Below are 22,139 nucleotides of genomic sequence, written 5' to 3' on the forward strand. Positions count from 1 at the left end.
GGGCGCTTGGGAGGGCATCAGGGCTCCCTTAGTGATGATTGGCTGGAGGGGAGGGTCTCTAGACCACCCCCCTTGGCTCCTAGGTTCAGTCTGAGGGTCTCCGTTAGGAGAGCAGGTGAGGCTGCGGCGGATACAGAGTAAGACTGTATCTGGTGCAAAGGGACTGCTGGCAGAGCTCTCCCCATCGTGCGGAATTGGTGGCGTAGCTGCTAGGTCGTTCGGAGCTCTGTCCGTCCGTCCGTCCGTCTGTGCGGGTGTGTAAATGCGAGACGGCGGGGAAGGAGGCGGCTGAAGGCAAAGGTCTTTTCTTTCAACCCTTGCCGGTGTAAAGAAGGATGGGCGGGCCTGAGGGGAACACGCCGCATCAGGAGGCGGGCATCTGAGGGGTGTGCTCCCAGCTTTACCGCTGACTCGCTGTCCGAGCGCGGGCAGGTCGCATCAGCCCCCTCTCTCCAAACGCGCCTCTTCATTTCGCGCGCCCCTTGGGCCTGACTTCTGAGTACCTGCTGCTTCCAGCAGCTTCAATGGCTGCTCAGCACGAGATGAAAAATCAGGCCCAACTATCTCACGGCAGGCACTGAAACCAGTGGGACGCCTGTGAAAGTGTTGGCCTTGATCTCTCCGTGCCTCAGTTTCTCCATCTAATATTGTCCCCCACCCACCAAGGGCCCATGGAAGACAAAATACATGCGGTGTGAATGCTAGATGAGCAGCCTGCATTTTATGTATTCCTCAGCTGTGAACTCAAACGTGGGCTCGTACAGTAAAAGGGGCCCCTGACGTATATGGAGGTCCAGACCCATGTAACTACAGAAATATGGCCCTCCTGTAACATGCAAACATGTGTGCTCTTTCCACTGATGTGGCAGGATCCCATTCATCCATCTTCACCCACCGGCAGTCGAAGGATCTCTGATCGCTTTGCTGTGTGTTCAACGTCTCTTCACCTGGTAGTTTCCATGGGCTGCCCTCTTGCGCCCGCCAGCTCTCGGTAGGACTGGGGGGTGAGGGAGGGCAGATCCTCCCAGCTGGTATAAATGCTGGCTGAGGATCTGCCTCCGAGCGATCATTCGGGAGAGAACTGTGACGCCAGAGGCTCCAGTTTTTTCCTGCTTATCGTGCCAACAGCGTGGCAGGTGCCTTGCAGATCAATAAGACCGGCTCTCTGCCTCCTAGACCTCCCCCACCACCCAGACGATGCAGGGAGGGTGGGGCGGGGTGAGGAAAGCCTCTGTGTGGAGATGACCCTGCCTCTTGTGGTGCCCTGACCTGTCCGGCTGTGGTGTTAAACCCTGGTGCGGGCGGGAGAAGTGGGGTCAGAGGTCAGAGGCGTATTGGACTAGAGTCAGGGAAGCGATGGGATGGGGGAGGCAAGGTGTTCTGGCCAAAACGGATCAGGAGTGTGGGGGATGGGGGTGGAGCTGGAATTGATGGTGGCGCACAGACCAAGGCAGGCACCAGGCCAGGCTGCCTGTTCCCAGGGGTGACCCCTTTGCTCCATTCCTTGAAAGAGCCCCCCCCCCTCCCCTTCGGCTGGCGCCCACAAAGCAGCGCAGGTGGAGCAGGGGCCTGGCAGGGACCGCACCTGTACCGTGCACGCTGCTGCCTGCAGATCTCGTTCTCGGGGGGGCAAGGCTCTGGCGAGAGACGGTCCGTCCCTTAGTGAAGGCGTGACCCACTCAAGGGGTTTGGGTGTGGAGCAGGGCTATTGCTGCTGGAGCAAAAGGACACCGAAGTCTAGGAGAAGGCTGCTCTGCCTTGTGACGGCAGCAGCTCGGTGCCTGATGTATTGATCCTTTTGCCGGAGGGGGGAGGAGGAGTCTCCACCCAAGAAAGCTCTGTGGGGCTTCACGCTCCGGTCGTGAGCCTCCGCAGACCTTGCTCCGCATCAAAGTCTAGGACGCAAGTGAAACCAGTTGGATGGTGCTCGGCGTTTCGCCCCGTCACCGAACCAGGTGCGTCCATGCGGCGAGAATGGCAGGGTGCTCTGCATAGCTCCCAAGGTCAGAGAGGCCCACTGTGATCGTCTTGTCGGCCCTCGTCTATGACACAGGCCAGAGAACGGCCTCAAAATCATTCCTTTGGAACTAGAGCAGATCTTTGAACAAACCAAACCGAACACACACAAACCTCTATGAAGGAGCATTGCTGGGAAGGTGGGAGGGGCTGGGGGAAAGCGATTGCTGCAGAGTTGCCTGCGTGAGGAGCCTGGGACTGGACTAGCATGGTGTGTGTGTGGGGGGGGAAAGCTGCGGGTCGGGATTGAGGGTCACCGGCATAGCTGGGGAGCCAGGACTGGAGAAGAAAGAGGCTCGGGTCAGGATTGCGGGGCCTCGGCAGTGCTGGGGGAGCGGGGGCACAGGACTGGCATAACCGGTGCAGCAGGCTGGGAATGGGGGACGTGGGCAGAGCTGTGAAGGTGATGGTGGGGGAGGGATGGGGGCTAGCGCTGGAATAGCTGGGGGTTGGCGGGGCTGTGGGTCAGAACTGAGGAGAGCTGTGTGGGGGAAGCCAGCACGGTGCCCGTCCACGGCCAGCATCATCTAGTGCCAAGCAGCTCGATCCTTCGCTCCGTCGTACGTACCCCCAAACAAATCGGAGCATCCTTCAATCCGCTCCCAAGAAGTGACCTGCCCCCCGGGGCCTGGGGAGAGAAGCTGGTTCTGCCTCCCACGCAACCCCATAGACACGCCCTTCTCCCCATTCCTCTGCTGGACATCCGCCACCCTGCTGCCTCTGGAAGCAGCCCCTCTATTAAAAGGGATCGGGGCGCTCGAGGCCATTAAGCATGGTGATCTGCCTGCCTGCGAGGAGGAGCTTCCAGCTTATCACCCAGGGAGGCCGGGGCAGGAGCATTGAGGCTGTGCTGCTCAGCTGATCTCTCCCAGGCTGTCTGTGAACAGAGATTCTCCCATCTGTCTGGGGGAGTGCTCTCTGCACAAGCTGTCCCGAGCACGAGGCCCCAGGCAGATACAAAGGCTTAAAAATAGAGACCTGGGGAAGAAACAAAGGAGCAGATCAGGGTCATGCAGGCCTAATCCCCAGCTGGCGGTGGGGGCGTTGGATAACCCTATTACACGTCCGCTTGTGACAGCAGCTCCTGGGCTGGGGATTAGCAGGCGGTCGGGGTCACGGGGCTGATGCGCCGTGCGGCAGCATCCGGGCAAAACAACCGAACTGGTTCTAAGATGGAGCGTGATACTGTTACAGACGGGATGCCCTGCCGCGGCAGGGGACTGGGTTCTGTGACCCAGGAAGTCCCTTCCAGTCCTGTGCTTCCAACCACCTTCTCTGACCCCCAGTGCCTGTGAACTCAGACCCTTTGGCAGCAGAGCGCATTTCTGGCAGGGCTGCCCCTGTAGTAGATATGGGGGGCGGGCCCCTGGGCGCCGGCCTGCGGGAGGAGGGAGGCTGTGAAGGGCTGTCCCGGAGCGCACATACCCCCTCTCCAGCCCAGTGCTGGCTCAGATGGGGCGGGCTCACACACCCCTCTCCCCCCCCGTCCTCCACCCATCATGAAGGGCAGACCCAGCGCCCCGTCCGAGCCAGTGCAGGGCTGGAGTAGCAGGTAAATGTGTGTGGGGGGGCGCTGGGACAGCCTTCTGTGACCAGCAGAGGGGGCAGGAGGCTGCGGGGCAGCGACTCCCACTCCTGCACCCCCGCCCCACACATTGTGAAGGGCTGGCCCAGTCCCCTCCAAGCCAGGGGGTGAAGCTGCCCCCCCATCCAAGCCAGTGCCAGGCTGTGAGGCTGCTGTGGGGGTAAGTGCGGGGCGCCGGGCTAGCCCTTCGTGACGGGTGGGAGGCAGGGGGCGCAGGAGGCTCTGAGGGGCGCCCTTCAGTACCTCCTCCCCCGCGTGTTGTGAAGGGCTGGCCCAGCCCCCCTCCCCAGGAGAGGGGGGAGGCTGCCCCATCTGAGCGGGCACTGGACTGTGGGGCTGCAGCGGGGGAGGCGGGCGCCCGGTATGTGCAGGGAGTGGCAGAGCCAAGCCTGCATTTCCACCCCCCCACCCCCCCCATTCCCTCCTCTCCCCTCCCCTCCCCTCCCCTCCCCTCCACAGATACAGACTCCCCCGTCCCAGGGCAGCTGGGGGGCAGCGCTGGGACCCCTCCTTCCCTACGCGGGGGGGAGGAGGCACGAGCACAAATGTAGGCTTAGCCCCCGGACGCTGGAGACCCTCCCTGCGCCACTGAGCCAGGGTTCTGTTGGAATGAATGGAAAGAGGATTCATGACTGAGGCTGCTGGACCCAGAGGGACCCGAAGGCTCTTGGCTAATACAGCCTGTGCCGTCCCCACGCAGGGTCTCCGGACGTTCTGGCCTGGATCCAGCAGTTTAGCCCCTGGGATTCTGGGGTTTAGATGACTCTGAAGGGCTGCGGTTTCTGTGCTTGCTTGTGCTTATTCCATGGCGCCGGCCTTATAGGAACGGCTGAGTTATGAGCATGAAATTCATCCCTCTGCAGCGGGAGGCTGGGGAGCGCACAGATCTTGAGTCCACCTTAAGGCTTCCGAATAGGGCTTGAGGGGTGAGTTTCATGCTGCCCGAGGGTCTGATCATGTGTGCAATGGACAGGCCAATGGACCGGCGACCGGCAAAGAGAATCTGCTCCAGGGCCCCGTGCTGCGTGTCCTGGGTTTTCGTTGTGTATGGACGGCCTGTGTGTGGAGCAGGCAGCCTGTTTGGTCTGGCCGCTGTAACAAAGGTATCTCCTAGCTGAGTGACTGATGCACTGTGTGTGATGCTGGAGGAGGGAGAGTTCCTTGGCCTTGTGAAAGCTGGAGAAAGGGGGCGGGGGCCGGGAATTGGGGGCTCTCCCTGAGAGCCAGGTGCTGGAAAAGAGCTGGGATTTCCTGGTGGAGCGGATCTGAGCGCAGGCAGTCTACCTCTCAGATCCGCCCCACCAGGAAGCAGGGCTGGGGCAGAGTGGAGAGCCCTGGCCCTTTCCCTCCTGCCGGCTGACCCAGACGCAGAGAGCACAAGGGCACCGGAAACTGTATGGAAACAGCTAAGTAATGGGGCTGTTTAGGCAGTGGGTCAGTCGCGATGAGCCAGGCCCCAAACGTCTCTCCAACGTGGTTGTGCAGTGGGAGGGTGTGCGAGGCCGAACGGTGTCAACGAGACCATCTGCGTTAAGGTGTGATCAGCACCGTGGGAGAAGCCTGAGCACCCCATATGCAGCACAATGAAGTCTCTCCTGGCAGGTGGTGCTGACGGGTCTGGGATCGGCCACTGCTGGGCTTGGCGTCCCAGATTGGAATGACTCTCGGATCTACTTGGGGAGTGGGGATTCCTTTATAAATCCATGGTACGCCCACATCTTGAAAACTGCATACAGATCTGGTCACCCGATCTCAAAAAAGATGTATTGGAATTGGAAAAGTTACAGAAAAGGGCAACAAAGATGATAGGAATATGGATAGGGATATGATACAGATTCCATTTGTAAAGTGATTAATAAGACTGGGACTTTTCATCTTGGAAAATAGATGACTAAGGGGGGATATGATAGAGGTCTGTAAAATCATGACTGGTATGGAGAAAGTAAATAAGTGTTATTTACTTCTCATAACACAAGAACTAGGGGGTCAATAAATAAAATTAATAGGCAGCAGGTTTAAAATGAACAAAAGGAAGTATTTCTTCACACAACGCACAGTCAATCTATGGAACTCCTTGCCAGAGGATGTTGTGAAGGCCAAGATTATAACAGGGTTAAAAAAAGATCTAGATAAGTTCATGGAGGATAGGTCCATTAATGGCTATTAGCCAGGATGGTCAGGGATGCAAAACTATGCTCTGAAGTGTCCCAAACCTGTTTGCCAGAAGTTGGGAATGGGTGACGGGGGATGGATTACTTGATGATTACCTGTTCTGTTCATTCCCTCTGAAGCACCTGGCAGTGGCCATTGTGGGAAGACAGGATTCTGGGCTAGATAGATGATTGGTCTGACCCAGTATGGCCGTTCTTATGTTCTTGTGTCCCTCTCGGGCAGGCAGGCAGCTAACATTTTAGTGGCAAGTTTTCCATAATTTGAGGTGGATAGGGCACTGGACTAGATCTCAGGAGACCTGGGCTCTGTTCCCGGCTCTGTCCCTGGCCTGCTGATTGACCATGGGCAAGTCACTTCACTGCCCTGTGCCTCAGTTTCCCCCTCTGTAAAATGGGGATAAGGATACTGACCACCTTTGGTAAAGTGCTTTGAGATCTTCTGATGAACGCTATATAAGAACTAGGAATTACGACTAGTGAAGACATGGCAAAGGGGCTAATGCATGTCTGTCTCTCCTTCTGCAGCCAAACATGCCGTCAACGGGAATTCGATGCTCCCACCATTTCCAGAGGGAATGCAGATGGCCATTTTCGGTGTGTGGATTGTTCTCTCTCCTTTCTCTAGCTTGACAGTGGGGCGTTGGTTGGGTGGGAGAGCTGGCTGCCCCCTCCTGCTTCCCCTTAAAGTTGGGACCAGAACAGCAACCGTCCATTGGGACCAGAATGAGCCGTGTGTAGGACAAACCACTGAGGTTGGAGCTGGCAGCAGGGGGAAGCTTTTGGGCAACCATAATCCGTATCCTGCTCAGAATCTGGCCATCCCCTGAGTCTATTCTGCAACCCAAGAGCTGAAGCTGCCTCCCCTGCCCTTGGGATGTTGCTCCGTTGCCTAGATCTCCCTGCTGATAAGCTATTGCTGGCAATTCTCCTTTGCTCAGTTTCGGTCCGTCACCTCTGGTCAGCCCCTCCATCCTTGCTTCTCCTCACCCCCCCTCATTATGCTGCTGTCACCAGTCCTGCCCACTCCATGGTGGGCTCTGCCATTCCGAGTCCTGAAGGCTATTAAGGGCCAAGTGGGTCTCCCGCCTTCAGATCAGTGGAAGAATTGGATCAGGTCTGAGAATCTATAGCGCCTTGCTGGTTGCACACAGCATCCCTCTAGCTCTTCCCCGCATCCCATAGATGCCTGTGGTGTTAAAAGCCACCTGCTGGACTAGGGACCAAACGCTGCCCTGATGCCTGGGCGTGGAGCGATCTTGGAAGTCAGTGGCAGTTGCGCACAGGGGGGGTTGAAGAGCAGGAAAGGAAGCGGCCCCAAAGCAGGCTGTGTCCTGGAAGGGTTGGGCGAAGGATGAACTGAAGTGCCCTGGTTTCAGATTAAACTCTTTGCATTGAATTCACCTTCCGTCTCTTGTTCTTTTCAGGCATGGGATGTTTTTGGGGAGTTGAGAGAATGTTCTGGAAGTTGCCGGGCGTCTTCTCCACCCAGGTGGGCTATGCAGGAGGCTTCACCCCAAATCCCACCTACAAAGAAATCTGTACAGGTAGCACCTTGCTTCTCTTCTACTTGGGGAGCTGTAGTTTTGTTTAGTCATGAGAGTTCCTGTTGTCCAGACCATTGGGGGGTGATCTCCAATTGCATGGAGATTCATAGATTTGATGGGACCAGTCTGATCATCTAGAGTGACTTCCTCCATAACACAGGCCACGGGACTTCCCTGCAGTAATTCCTGTTCAAACGAGAGCAGATCTTTTAGAAAAATATCCCATCTCGATTTTAAAATGACCAGTGGTTGAGAATCCACCACAGCCCTTGTTCCGTGGTTCCATTGGTTAATTACTGTCCCTGTTAAAAATTTACGCCTTGTATCCTGTCTGAAATTGTCTAGCTTCAGCTTCCAGCCGTTGGATCGTGTTAGATTTCTCTGCTAGATTGAGAAGCCCATTAGCAAATATTTGTTCCCCATGTAGGTACTTCTAGACTGTAATCAAACCATCCCTGAACCTTCTCTTTGTCACCGAAATACACTGAGCTCTCCGAGTCTGTCACTCTAAGACAGGTCTCCTAATCCTGTAATCATCCGTGAGGCTCTTTTCTGAACCTCTCCAATTTGTCAACATCCTTCTTGAATTATGGACACCAGAACTGGACACAGGATTCTTGCAGCAGTCACATTAGTGCCATATACAGAGGGAAAATAACCTCTCCACTCCTACTTGAGATTCCCCTGTGTATGCATCCACGGATCACATTAGCTCTTTTGGCCACAACGTCACACTGGGCGATCATGTTCAGCTGATTATCTACCACCTTCCCCAAATCTTTTCGACAGTCACTGCTTCCCAGGGCAGAGTCACCCGTCATGCCCGTTTGGCCTAATTCTGTGTTCCTAAATGTATGCGTCTACATTTAGCTTTATTAAAATACATTTTGTTTGCTTGCGCCCAGCAAAGGATCAGTGGCCCATCCTCTTCATGCCCCAATTTTTGTGTACTCCGCAAACTTTACCAGTGATGATTTTATGTTTTCTTCCAGGTCACTGATGAAAATGTTAAATAGTGTAGGGCCAAGAACCAATCCCTGTGGGATCCCACCAGAAGCACACCCACTTGATGATTTCCCATTTACAGTTACATTTTGAGATCTATCAGTTAGCCAGTTTTTAATGTGTGCCGTGTTAATTTTATATCCTTCTCATATTTTAATCAAAATGTCCTGCAATACCAAGACAAATGCCTTTATAGAAGTCTAAATTATGACATCAATACTACTACCTTTACCAACCAAATTTGTGACTGCATTAAAAAAACTCAAGTTAGTTTGACAAGAGCTATTTTCCATAAACCAGTGTTCAATGGTATTGATTATATTACCCTTCTTTAATTCTTTGTTAATCGAGTCCCATATCAGCTGCTTCATTATTGTACCTGGGATCGATGTCTGACTGACAGGACTGTTATTACTAGGGTCATTCCATTTACCCTTTTAAAATATTGGACATCAGCTTTCTTCCAGTCTTCTGGAACTTCCCCAGTGTTGCGAGACTTATTGATGATCCTACATGTGTCTATACAATGCCATCTGTCTCAGTGCTTTACAAACTGTACAGTAACTGCTTCAGCGACCACTGAACTGCAGCTGCTTCTGGGGTAGAACATGGCTGCTGTTAACAGCATGCAGCAACAGGACGGTTCAGGATAGGAAGTGTAAAGTGCTGTATTCAGTTGAAATTGCAGTGAGAATTTAGAAAGTTGGAATGGAATTGACCAGTTCAGTTTGGTTGTGACACCGGGGTTTGTACCCTGGCTTGTGAAAAGTGTCACGGGATTTTAAAATGACCATTGGGTGCATGGAGGGGGCAAGTCAGGATTTCTGCTTTGTCTTCTGCAAAAGATGGCAACACACTGCCATCTCCATGTTAGGGCATAGACTCGGAAGGAGAGTGCCATCTGCTGAATCGCCAGCACTGGTTCCTAAAGCACCTGGCTTCTCTTGGAGATCTGCCATCCCTGTTCAGATCTGCTCCAAGGCGGCAGAGCATCTGAGCACTGATGGGGGAGGTAGGTAGTATGCAGAGTGGCAGAACTACAAGCCTGACATTTAAGTTGTGACGCCCGGCTGTCAGAGCCCAGGCTGCAGGCATGGAGTGTAGGTGGCAGGAGAGGCAGACGTGCCTCCTGGGCTTCCAAAACAGGAGGCTCCCCTGAGCTGGATGATACGTTCTCAGTGATCTTCCAAACACTGGCTTCGGTTCAGTGAAGTCCAGCGGGGCCAGTTTGTGGTTTTTTCTCTCTCCTTCCCCAGTCGCTGATCCAACCTCTAACACAGCCCTCTGGAAACAGGAGTGGGGATGCGGTAATGCAATAAAGAGACACGAAGCCAGGCTGGGCCCGATGCCCGGCTAAGCCAGCCATGCAGACCAATGGGGCTACGGGGGGCGTTTCAAGATGGGCTGATGTAGTGACCTGAATAAAAAGGCCTTGGACACAGGAAGGACCCTTGGTCTGGAGCTGCTGGAGCTTGCTCTGAAGTTTGGGGGTGAGAGGACTCTTCCCATTGGGATAGAGACCCAGCGATACCTGGCTGAGCTGAGTTGTCTTGGGGAGAGGCAGCCACTCAAGCACCACCCTCCCCCCTGCACCTGATTATACAGCTGAGGAGACCTTCAGCCGAGGGTGTGTCTCTTGGCTGACTGTTAACCATCGGTCCCAGTCCAGGTGGGGCTGAGCCATAGGGTTGGGGGTGGGTATGACAACATGTCCTAAATCTTCAGGGTGATAGGCTCCAGGGCCTGACTCAAAGGCACATGGAGCTATACAACAAGCATCAACCCTCCCCCTCTCCCAGGGCACTTGCCAGCTTCTGAGCCATGGGTCCCCTTCTCGGACAGCACCTTCTGAAGCTCATTGAACAGTCAGCACCCACTGGGTGGACTGTGCCATTGAGAAGCCGAGTGCAGGATTCACGCCCCAGGCTCTGGGCTGCTTGGCGCTCTCCCTTTGAGATTAGCGTGTCCTGTGGGTGACTTGGTGCCCCCCCTCCTCCCCCGTTTGTCAGCCGGTGGCTCGGGGAAAGGCCATGGAGATCTTGTATACAGTGATCTCTGAACCACCAATCAATTCCATGGAAGCAGGTACCCAGCACTGACTGGGCTTTTGAATGAGGCTGACTGACTGGAATCTAAACTCCTTGCATGGCGAGGATGGGGAAGAGAGACGTCTTTCTAGTGGTCTCCTTTGCAAAATGGCTGGAATCTGACCGTTCCTCCCATTCAACTCTGTGACTTTTCTCCTCTCCCCTCCCTTGAGCATCACCCACTCAGCAGGGCTAGGAAGTTAAAGAAACCTGGGGCTACTTCCAGCTCTGCCACTGACTCGCCATGTGACCTTGGGCAAGTCCCTTATTTTCTCCATGTCTGTTTCCCCATCTGTAACGTGGGGATGCTGCTGCCTCAGTCTCTGATTTGCTGATGGCTTTCCCCAGCTGTAGGTTGCCTAGCCCTGCATTATCCAGAACCTCCACTAGATTCTAGAGCGGCTGTCCAGAGCAGCTGTTAGCATGCAATTGAGGGGGATTTTGTTCATGAGCAGCAAGAGGTGCTGCAGTGTGACATGGCACAGCTTCCATCAGTGTGCTAATGTATTTATTAGGAAGGCTAATCCCCCCCACTTCCTCTTCTCTTCTCCCCCACCTCAACTCGTCAGAAATCTGAACAGACGGTTTCATGCCTTATCTGTAAAAACATTCCGCACACTGGTGCAGAGGATTATCTGTCTGCAAGAAATATTATCTGCGTCTGTTGTCTCAGTTCTGGGTATTAACATAATGCAGTGGGGGGGGAGCGTCTTATCCCCCTGCGTGTAAAGAGCGACTAAACAGCTGCGCAGGGAGACCAGAGGCGGCGTGCAGGGGTGCCTCTGTCTGTGCAGAGGCGCTGGCGGTAGTTTGGTGGGGCTGGGCAGCTCAGGTGAGCTGACGTGAATGCATAGCGGAAGGTCAGGGCTGCTGCTTCCAATCCAGCCCAGGTTGGTGATGGTCAGAAAATCTTAGTTCTCCGGTGCTCTTTGGTAGCACATATGAAATGAGTTCGCTGGCTCTCAGTCCAGTTCCTAGTGGGGTGAGTGTTCAGACTGCAAAACCGCCACTGCAGCTGGTGCCGCTGGCTCCCTGAACACTTTGATGGCGGTAGAGGGGCTGAAGGTTCAATAGGCCGAACGATCCAGGGCAGCCTTAAAGGGTGGTGGCAGGGCAGGCTGGTTTGGTGACGATGCTGGGGTTTGAGGGACAGCGGGGTGAGGTGGGGCAGGGGAAACTTGAACAACCCCTGCCCTGCTCTGCCTGCTTTGTTGCAGGAGAGGACGTCCGTCACAAGGGCTGTCGATCCAACACCTTTCCCCAGCCCTGCAATTCACTCACCTGTTCATTTCAGCCAAGGGAATGTTCCCTTATGGAAAAATCCCCCCCAGAAGTGAGTAGAACATTAGAATTCGACAGGGTGGATTAAAAAAGAAACCGCCTATAGGAAAGATCTCATTGTCCATTACATTTAGAGTAATTTCTACAGCAGCCTAATGACTTCACCCCTCTTATGTCTGTTAGGACTTTCCCAGAAGGGTTTATGTAAACCGGAGTCTCAGATCTTGGCATTTACGCTGAGCCATCTCTCTCCTAGCCCCTGCCAGCGCTGCGCTGGCCACGAGGAAATGGACAGTAGTTACGAGGCTGCTTCCAAGCTCCGGCTTTGTCTGTACCGGTAGCCGTAGCTGTGGAAGCTGAAAACACACCTCCTAATTCCTTCCCCTTCTCTGGCACGTTCTAGCCAAAGATCTCGGTGCCTCCCAGCTGCAAAATGCAGTGAACTTGTGCAATGGTCCCTGGCCAGATGCACGGCTGCCCTGCTAATTGCACTGCTGCAGCACCGGGAATAGAGGCGGGGGCTTTCATCCATGAAACCCCAGCTTTGCTCGGCCCACTGACCTTGAGGGGCCTCTGTGCCGTCACGGTCAGCAGAGAGAGCTGAGGCTCATGGGAGCGGATCATGACCCTCTCCAGTAGGCAACAGGATGGTGCGTAGCGCGCCTGCCCGTGGAGCGTTTGCCGTGCGGTAATTGCAGCTCTCTGCCTTGAGCTGTGTCCCCCCACTTCTGCCCCTCTTCAGAAGCACATCTCTGTGCCCCTGTCAGAGCAGCAGGAGGCTCATTAGGACCTGCCTGCGGGCCCGTCACCAGCATCCTTCTGGGTCACCTTTGATCTCTTCTGAGTGTGATTCGATTGCCTCCCCGGCAGCACCGTCCTTGGAGCAGGGAGTGGAGTCCACCTCTGCCCTGCTGGGTGCTTGAGAGTGGCCAAAGAACGGGGACGTGCCTGGCTCTGCCGCTGGCCCGGAGGACTGGAGCAGTGCAACAGAACATCTCTCCTGCCCGTCGGGCGGGGATGCTGGGCCCTGCTCCAGGGAGGACGAAGGAGAGAGATGAGGGAAGAGGGGTGGAGCCGTCAGGAGTCCAGCCACAGCCTCATCAGAGAGCCCAGGATCTGAGGTGGGTGGGTTAGGCTGGTGGTCTTGCGTGGAGAGGCATCCGCCCATCGTTCTGCCCCAGGGGGAGGCCTGGATCTAGTGGCTGATCCCACAGAGGCAGAAGCAGCGTTCTGGGATTTCCTGAGAAGGGTACGGCCAGATACAAGGCTCGGAAAAACCTTTGCAAAGCAGAACAGGCCTTGCTGGCCAGGGAGGGGAGGGAAGAACTGATGTTCTCCACCCCCGCCCTCCTCCCCTGGCTTTGCAACACTTGGAAACCTCTGCTGCTCAGTGGCATGGGCCGGGTCCCTTGCTCGCTGATACAGCTCCGCTGTGCATTGAGAGATGCTTTTCCTCTTGCCAGTTGGTGGGCTGAGGATACCAGAAGGTGCAGGCCTCTCTCTGCACACTCTGTGCTGGGCCAAAAATGGCATCTAATTACAGCCTGAATCCCGGGTTTCACCCTTCCGGCGCCTGGTGTGAAGAAGGGAAACTGAGGCACAGAGTGATTCAGTGACTTGGGCAGGGTCACATTTAGAGTCTGTGGCAGAGGCCGGAACTGAATTCAGATCTCCTGAGTTCCTGTCCAGTCTCTTAACCCCAGGAGCATCCTTCTCAAGCTGTCGTCATCTGACAGCTCTTCAGTGACCTGCGAAATCAGTGTTGTCTGTCTGGCTCCAAGTAGATGAGGATCCACAGCTTAAAACCCACCCCCCAGAATTGGTGCCAGCACCTCTGTGCTGCCACCTGACAATGGCTATGTTGGTGATTTTCTGTGGAAGAGCCAAATGTGAAGGATGGGGGGCCCAGCTCAAAGAGAACAGTGCCTGTGTCTCCCTGAACTGCTGCTGAGAAATGCTTACCTGTTCCATGGAGTGCTAGCATCTCTGCTCCTACACCCTCCACCTGCACTATGAGCTGGACGTGTTGTGCAGCTGGGAGCTACGGAATAAAAAGTTGTCGTGAAATGCAGGGGCCCTTGGCGTCAGGAGGCCTGGGTTCTGCTTCTGACTCTGCCACCGACTGGCCGAGTTGCTTTAGGTGAGTCGCACCACCGTTCTGTGCCTCTGTTTCCCCATCTGCAGTACGGGAATAAAAGTGAGTCAGCTTTGTGATGCTCTACTCAGATCCAGGGATGCAAAGAGCTGTAAATGTTACCTGCTGTTTATTACTGAAAGTGGACTTTTCTGGCTGCTGGGTGGTGAGGGAAAGCGAGCGCTCGAGGGAATGGGGAGATCCTGTTAATGGACAACATGAGAGACGGCTGAGCGCTTTTTGTGGCTTCAGCTGCCAACGCTAACACCAGCCCGGCTGCCCTGACTGCGTCAGAAACCCCAGAAAAGGCCATTGCACACTGGCCACAACATCTCTGCTGCCGCCTTCGCCTGGCTTTCCCCCTCTGGTGTAGCAATGTGCGGGAATTGTTGCCTGGAGCTGAATCTTTGTGCTCAGTGAGCTAAATGTGTGTGAGAGAGAGAAATCTGGGCCCCTCGGAGGGACACTGCTGTCATAATGCTGCATTATGGGACAGGACTTGCACCTTCCTTCTTCCGGGGCCTGCTTCAGAGCCCAAAGTGCTGGATGAGAAGGCCCTGGCTGACTTCAATGGGCTTTTGTTGTGTTATTACACTCAATGCGATGGCATTTCTCTGGGTGTTTGTTTGGATGCAATGCAGTAACTTTTGAACGCTGCACCTCCTCAATTCCAAAATTTGAGGGAATGTTGTAGGCATCAATGGGGAGAATCCTATTGATTTGGGTGAAAATCAGGGAAAAACGAATTGGGGAAAATGAGGGGTGCACGGAGCCCCTGCCGTCAGCGATCAGCTTCATCCTCCTCGGTAATTGTCTGTCTGTAGATCACAGGACGGGTTGGTGGCAGCCATTTATGCCTTCCAGCATTAATGCCTTCCTAGAGCTGTGCAGGGGGAGGAAGCTTCTTTTCACAAAGATTTTGAAACCTGGCCTAGTTCTGAATTGGAGCAAAAACCAGAACATTTGGGGTGGGGGAAATAGTTTGGACAATATCAGAATGTTTGTTTTGTTTTTGCTTCTAGGTTTTTTAGTTTTGTACTGTACATTATGCAACAAAATGTGTGACCCTCTAGTTTATATTGTACTAGCCCCATTGTGTGAGGTGCTGTACAAACAGTTCCTGAAGAGCTTCCAATCTAAATAGGCAAGACAGACAAAGGGCAGAAGGGGAATCAGCAGCAGACAAGGAGGTGATTTGCCTGTGGTCACACAGTGGGTCAGTGGCAGAGAACTCAGGGCTTCTGAGTTCCAGTTCAGTTCCCTACCCTGCAGAGCACACTGCCTGCCCTTTTGGATCTGGCCCCTGTTAAGTGCTCTAAAGCAGACTCTCCATCATTATAGGGCCTATGACACACAGCTGGGCATTGCTGCTTCCACGCAGTCAGGAGCAGTGTTGCATGGACACGCTTGCCACTACCAAAGCACAAAAGTGAAGCCCCTTTTTCCGGGCACAGCAGACAGTCTCTCTGCTGCAGGACGGCAGGCTTTGCCCAGCCAGGAGCAGAGGCAGGGCTGTGCACTTGGAGGGGCCTTACACTGGATAATAGGGTACGGCAGCCTGTGGGAGCTTCGGCTGCTGCCTCTTCACCTTGCCCTGCAGCAGCTGCCAAAGGGCGGGGGGGATAGCAGGGAGAGCTGCAATCTTCTGATGCTCCCGCTGTGGCGGCAGACCCCATCCTGGGCCAGCACTTGTGCCCTTCCCACGGAGCTGCTGCAGAACAGCCCCTGGCCATGGCTGCTGCCCCATTTCATCCCCGCCCCGGCGGCTGTATGTAGGGCGCCTCACAGCAGGCGCAGCTCACTCGGCTGCGCATGTAGCACCATCGCTTGGTTGCCCACCTACTCCTTCCTCCCCTAGATGCCATGTCCCCTCCCCCACCCACCTCTGTTGTGGGGTGCTGAGACTAAAGACCCCAGTGTCAACTCCTGGGAAGCCAATGCAGCCTCAGCTACCTTTAAATATCCCGGCCCTGGCTGCAGGTCCCCCTCTGAACTGCTCAAGTGTCCCAAGCACAGTCCACACGAAGGAGAGGTACAGGCTAGTGGTTGAAGGAGGAGAGATCAGGACTCTTGGGAATTCTGGGAAGGGAGCATGGCCCAGTGGTTGGAGGCGAGGGCGTTGGCTTCTATTCCTGCCTCGGAGAGAGAGGGGGCTCTTTCTGCTCCAGCAGGGGGTTAGGAATCAGGACGCCTGGGTTCCCGTCACTGCTCTGAGGAGAGTGCGGTTTAGTGGTTAGCGCAGGAGACTGGGTCTCGGGGCGTTGTGGTCCGCGATGATTCTGGCTCTGCCACTGGCTTGGGGTGTGACCTTGGGCGAATCGCTCCCCTGTTCGGTGCCTCAGTGTCTCCATCTGTAAAATGGGACAGATGCCCTCCTGCCTCCGGTGCTGTGAAGTAGGTTCCATGTCTGGGATGAAAGGAGCCATAGAAGGGTGAAAAGTAATCGCTGGACAGCGGCAGCGTGGTACTAGCGTGGGAGGGCCTCTGTGATCTATCCACTGGTGATGCTGTTAATTGGGGGGGGAAGGGGTCTGCTGCCCTGTGCTGTTGGCGGCAGCGGGAAAGCTCAGGGTGATGTTGGGAACAAAGGGGGCTTGGGGCAGGAAGATCTGAACGGCTGTTCCCTAGCAGGACAAGATACAGCCTCGTTTTTTGCCCTGCAGACTTGGTGCCCCACACCATACCCCCATCCTCACATGCCTTCTGTCCTGCACTCCCTTCCCTTGGACAGCTCTATCAGGCGCCTCCGGTCCCCTGCCATTCCAGGCCTGGCTCCTTCTGCCCCACTCCTGAGCAGCAATGAACCCATACTGTGTGAGGGGCGCTAGGCCTGGAACTGCTGGACTCCATGTGACCAGAGCCAGAACTGGCGTGCGCGTGTGGTGTGAAAGGCAAGTGGCCCCTTCCCCCCACGGTCAGTGTCTCCTTTCGAGCAGGGAGGGGCTCGATTTCTGGGAGGAAGCTGAAGCTAGATGAACACAGCCCGGAAGGAGGGCGTATGGTTTCAGCAGGGACGGTCATTAACCCCTGGCCCAGTTTCCCAAGGGTCGTGGTGGATTTGGATTCTCCGTCACCGGCAATTTTTAAATCCAGATTGGACGTTGGGCTCAAAGATCTGCTCGGGGGATTATTCTGGGGGCATTCCCTGGCCTGTCTTGCATAGGAGGTCAGACTGGACGATCACAGGGGTCCCCTGTTGGCCGTGGAATCTGTGAACCGTGGTTTGAATCGAACCCAGGTTTCACTGGAACCCAAAGCCTGTGCAGGCTGTCGTTGTGAAAGGAGCGTTGGGGCCGGGCAGCATCTCGGGCTGGTTTCTCACGGGCCAGCGTCTCATGCAGTAGCCTGGCACCTACGGTGTTGGCTCGCGGATGGGTTCCTGTGGCAGGGGGCAGAGCTGCTGCTGATCAGAGAGGGCCGGGCTGACGGTGCTATTTAACCTCTCTCCCTGGCCCCCAGGTCTGACTGGACACGCGGAAGTGGTCAGGGTGGTGTATGACCCGCGGAAGATCAGCTACGAGGACCTCCTCAAAGTCTTCTGGGAGAACCACGACCCCACCCAAGGTAAGATTAGGGAGGCTGTGTCCTTAGGGTCAGTGAGGCAGCCCCTGTAACTAACCTGTAACTAACTCAAACTGTGGGTTGTGACCCCCAAGTGGGGTTGCTTCATCAGCAGATGGGGTCACGACCATCTCTGCACGCTCGGGGACGCCCTTTCACAAAACGGCCTCCTCCTCCGCCCGGCGTGACTTCACGCGCGCCGTATGCACGAGGTCACCTCGCACGGGGGAAGCGATTTTTGCCCTACAAAATGGCCCCCTCCATGCAGCATGACCTCGCACGCCTCGTATGTGTGTGAGGTCATGCAATCCAGGGGACACCGTTTTGTAACGCGAAAGGGCAGCCTCCTTGCGGTGTGACCTTGTACGTACAGCTCGGGTGAGGTCACGCTGTGAGGAGGGCACCATTTTGAAACGGCAACTTCCATGCTGTCTGGGGGAGTGTAAACCGCACAGCTGAAAATGGGGTCATACAGGGAAAATCTTTGGGAACCAGTGGTCTAGAGTCTGGTTTTCGGTCGTAGCTCCTTGGACTGAAAGGAAGGATTTTTATCCTCATTTTGCAGCTAGGGGAAATTGAGGCACAGAAGGATTTGGTAACTTGCTCAAGGTCTCCCGCGGGGAGTTGAGGGCAGTGCTGAGAATCGAACCCGGATCCCCTGAGTCCTAGTCCAGTATCTTAACTACTAGTCCTGACTGGCGTGAGCTATAAGGCATGGCTCTCCGTCTCTGGGCCGTGTTGGAAGCCCAGGATCCTCTGGGACCCACAAACCTCCCCCCCCTTTGAGATCCAGAGCTGCTCATTGATGTTAAGGCCAGAAGGGATCATCACAACCATCTAATCTGACCACTACAGGTCACCATGTTTTAGGGGGTGGGGGCACACAGAGAAGGGATGCTGTCGTTAATCCCTCTTCTGACCGTGCCGTTGATGTCTGTCTTTCTATGGTCTCACGCACAGCAGTTCCAGCTTCCCCTGCTCCCTCCAAAAGGGTTTTCTGGCTCTTTACATGGCTCCAACGGACGGGGATGGTACAAGTTGACAAGGGGCCTCCTGAAGCCGGAGGGGGGAGGGAAGAGCTCAGCTGTGGGGAGGTGGGATATTCAATAAAGCGGGGGCAGGCGGGAGGGCTGTTTGAAACCCCTCTCACGTCCAGCGGCCGCGCTGGGCCCCGCTGTACCAAAGTGTCATATTAATGAGGAGATTAGCAGTCTCTGCATGCGCGGCTCCTCCGGCTCCTAATTGCGGGTTTGGGTTTTAACGGGCAACGTGCGTCCGCCCTGCACACAGGCAGTATTGGGGCGGGGGAGTGGCTGGAGCCAGCTCCAGACCCCATGGCATTGGAGGGACCCCCTAGTCCCCCCCAAGGAAAGCCGGGTTTACACGGGGTGATTGTCGCACTCTCCTGCAGAGAGGCTGGCTTGTTTGTGCTCTGCTAGCGCCCGGGGGCCAGCCCTCGCCCTGGAGAGCTTGGGATCGAAACACCCGCGGGGGGGCGGGGAAGTGGAGGCGCAGGGTGGGTGGGAGACTTGCCCGTGGTGTCACAGCAGGTCCGAGGCACAGCTGGGAATAGATCCCAGTGCTCCTGAATCCCAGTCTGCTGCCCTACCCACTGGACCACGCTGTCTCCCTGAGCTATGTCCCTGGGGAGGGGGATGGATGTGTCTTCTACCCCCACCGTCCCCCCACAGCCCCTCTGACTCCTGATGTAAATGGCCTACTTTTGGCCCTGCCATCTTGGTAGAAGGCTGGCTCCCGGCCCTCGGCCCCCCCAGGGCCCCAAACACCTGGCAGGCCAGTTGCAGAGGGAAATCCCGTGCCCTCTCGTGTCTTTGCCCCCAGTCTGGCTGCCCCCGGAGGCTGAGGCCATCAGCGGGGGTGTTTCTTGCCCGCTGTCAAGCCGGCTGAGGTTCCGCACCGTCCCCGCGTTCTGCAGACAGGGCCCCCCGTGCGCTCCCAGAGTTGGGAGGGGCTGAGCACTTGTTCCTGTGGGGTCCGCGGGTCCAGGCAGAGCAGGGCCATTGGCACCAAACAGCTGCTTTGGCCTCTGCTCTACCTTTGCCTGGTGCCCTGGCAGCTCAGGGTGTTTCCCATGCAGCTGTGCATGGCCCCCCCTGGCTGTAGGCCCCGTGCTCTCTGTATGGACCGCTGCCCTTGGAATAGCGCCTAGCAGCCCAGTGCTTCTCCCCTGCACTCACGAACCCTGGCTCCCGTAGCCAGCGACTGATTCTGCAGTGGGGCCCTCCAGCGCTGGGGTGGAGGGGGAGAGGAGAGTGGTTAAACCCCTTCAGAGCTGCAGGAGCGCAGGGACCCTGGCCTGGATTTACAAGCCCTTGCACAAGATGCAGTAGCCTCCCAGGTCTGCAGGGGCAGGGGTGGTGATGCGTCTAGCCTCACCCAGCCCTTCCTTGCTGCCAGGTGCCCCTGGGCGCTGTCCTCAGTTGCTGTAACACTTGCTCGTCTGCAGCACTAAGTGCACATACCTCAGTCTGATACATGGGGAAACTGAGGCACAGAGGGGTGCCCCTTTCTTGCCCAAGGTCGCGCAGGGGTAGAGCTGGGAATAGAACCCACGGGTCCTGACTCCCAGTCCACTGCTCTAGCCACCAGCCTGCAAGCAGCGCATCAAGACGGGCCCCTGAAGCCCAGAGTAACCAGCCTGCCGGAGGGGCCGGCAGCGTAGCCTCCCGCGAGGACGGCAGGAGAGTTCTCCAGCTCTCTTGTGCTGTACCAGGCCTGCTGAGCGGCTCTGCTGGAGCCCGTTTGCCAGCCATGCTGGGCACATTGCTGGGGTGGCCAAATCTCCAGGAGCCCCGGTCCCCATTACGCCATCGCAGTGACCTGATCTGTGGTGCTTCTCGACTCTCAGCACATCCTGACTCTGAGGTGCTTCCTGGGCCAGGATCCCCGGCTCTCCTCCCCCTCCCCCCCCTGCAATGAACTGGACTTGCCTTGTTTAACCAGATCTTCTCCCCCGTCCGCGCCATGGAGATGGGATGCTGATGCTCCAGCACAGGGAGAGTTTAATACCCGTCCGAAGCTCGGCACATCCCTCTCGGCGTGTGATGGCAGGAGCCTTCCTGCTACCACCCACCCAACCGTCGGCCCCTCCTGCTCACCTCCCACTCTGGCCCCCTTCCCCATGCAATTCGGGCTCTCTCTCTGGGTCAGCTGGATGAGCAGGGACAGGGAACAGCTCCATGGTCAGATCTCCCCCCCGCTCTGCATGGCTTGGCAACAGTGCTGGAGCATGACCTGGTGTTGCCTTCCCCAAGCCCCTAAGGCCGGTCCAACCCCTCTTTCCTGGAGCATCTGGCTGTGAGGATGCTCATGGGGGCCCCTCACCCCTCCTCTGCCCCATAACTCCCAGCTCCTCCCTCCCCCCAAATGCGTCCCATGACCACACTGAGCAGCATCCCAGTGAGTGACAAACCTGCGCGCCGTAATTTATGCAGATTAATAACGGGCAGGAGCCGCTGGGCTGCCGGGGAGCTCAGAGGGTGCGTTAAATTTGTACACAGCTGTGATTAACAGTCCATCCCGTGACAGGAATAGTAATTGGAGTGGCTGCGTCTGGGGGGGGAGGGAAGGAGGGTCAGCCACGCTGGGAACTCGCCACTGATTTGATTTCCTGGCCTGGGCAGAGCTCTCCCGTCCGGGGTTCCTGGTCAGTGGAGGGGTTGGGTGGAAGGCTGCACTGATTTCCCCGGGGAGCTCTGCCGGTTCCCAGCAGCTGGGAGTCCAGTCCCAGTGACGATGCTATTTTAGGTGGGTTATGGCAGGATCCTCCGAGAACCTGGGGCCCCTCCCCGAACTGGAGGCGGGGGGCAGCAGAGCTGATGGCTGATATTTTGCTGCCTGCGGGGACCTGGGAGGAAGAAGAGGGTGGAGATGGCTGGGAAAGGCAGGGCTGGCCGGGGAGGGAAAGCTCTTGGAGGGCCTGGGTCCTGGTTAGCCTGACTCCATCCCCCTTTCGTTAGCGCTGTGAGCCGAGCAGCCCATTTTGAAGGCTCCTTGGGGAAAAAGGGGGTTCATGGCATGGCGAGCCTGGCTCGGGCAGCCCCTCCCCTTGCAGAGAGGCAGGGCCTAGGGGCCTGAGAGACAGGAACTCCCCACATCCGATCCTGGCTCGTCTATCGACTGCATCAGGGAAGGTGCTTCCCCTCCGCGTGCCTCAGTCTCCCCCATCCCGCGGGGCCCATGCTGACCTGCCCAATGGTCGGTTAAGCACTTGAGTGGTGTCCTGCCCACCTCCCCATGCTGGCTCCTGATTGGCTCTTCAGTTGATGAGGTGGGACAGGCTACGAGGGCTGACCGGTGTCTGGTCTGTTTGGCCATGCCCTCCAGGTTAAGTGTGCGGGAGGGAGCTCTGCCCATATCCCTTTTCTGTGGATAGCTGACAATGGGCAAGGGTGTCCGCCTTGCCCCTCTCAACGTGCTCTAGTCACTTACGCTAACCTCTGTATTTCTGAGGGAGCCCTCACAGAGGGGAAGGCTGGCTTGGGACTCAGGGCATCTGGGTTTAATTCCTGACTCTGCCACAGGCTGACCACGGGCAAGCCAAATTTCTCGGGACCTCAGTTGCCCATCTGTAAAATGGGGATAATGAGCTTCCTGTGTCTTGTCTAGTTGCAAGCTGTCTGGGGCAGAGACTGTCTCATTACGTGTCTGTACAGCGCCTAGCGCAGTCAGGTCCCTGATCTCGGTGCCGTCATAATGGTTGGAAACCCGCACAGGCGGCTAAGACTGTGTCAC

At 56.2% G+C, this 22,139-nt stretch overlaps 1 protein-coding gene across 3 annotated transcripts in view; it reads left to right on the forward strand.

The window, feature by feature from the left end:
* Positions 1–22,139, forward strand: part of LOC137141733 (mitochondrial peptide methionine sulfoxide reductase-like) — a 45,706-nt gene that overhangs the window by 12,746 nt on the left and 10,821 nt on the right. For all 3 annotated transcript variants that reach the window (XM_067530792.1, XM_067530795.1, XM_067530793.1), the window contains 3 exons: positions 6,298–6,366; positions 7,197–7,316; positions 17,283–17,387. In XM_067530792.1, the coding sequence (XP_067386893.1) occupies positions 6,298–6,366; positions 7,197–7,316; positions 17,283–17,387 (294 nt within the window). The remainder of the gene's footprint in view (positions 1–6,297; positions 6,367–7,196; positions 7,317–17,282; positions 17,388–22,139) is intronic.

Source organism: Emydura macquarii, unplaced genomic scaffold (genome assembly GCF_026122565.2).
Source record: "Emydura macquarii macquarii isolate MOO-44397 ecotype Brisbane River unplaced genomic scaffold, CSIRO-AGI_Emac_v2 contig_3113, whole genome shotgun sequence".
NCBI lineage: Eukaryota > Metazoa > Chordata > Testudines > Chelidae > Emydura > Emydura macquarii.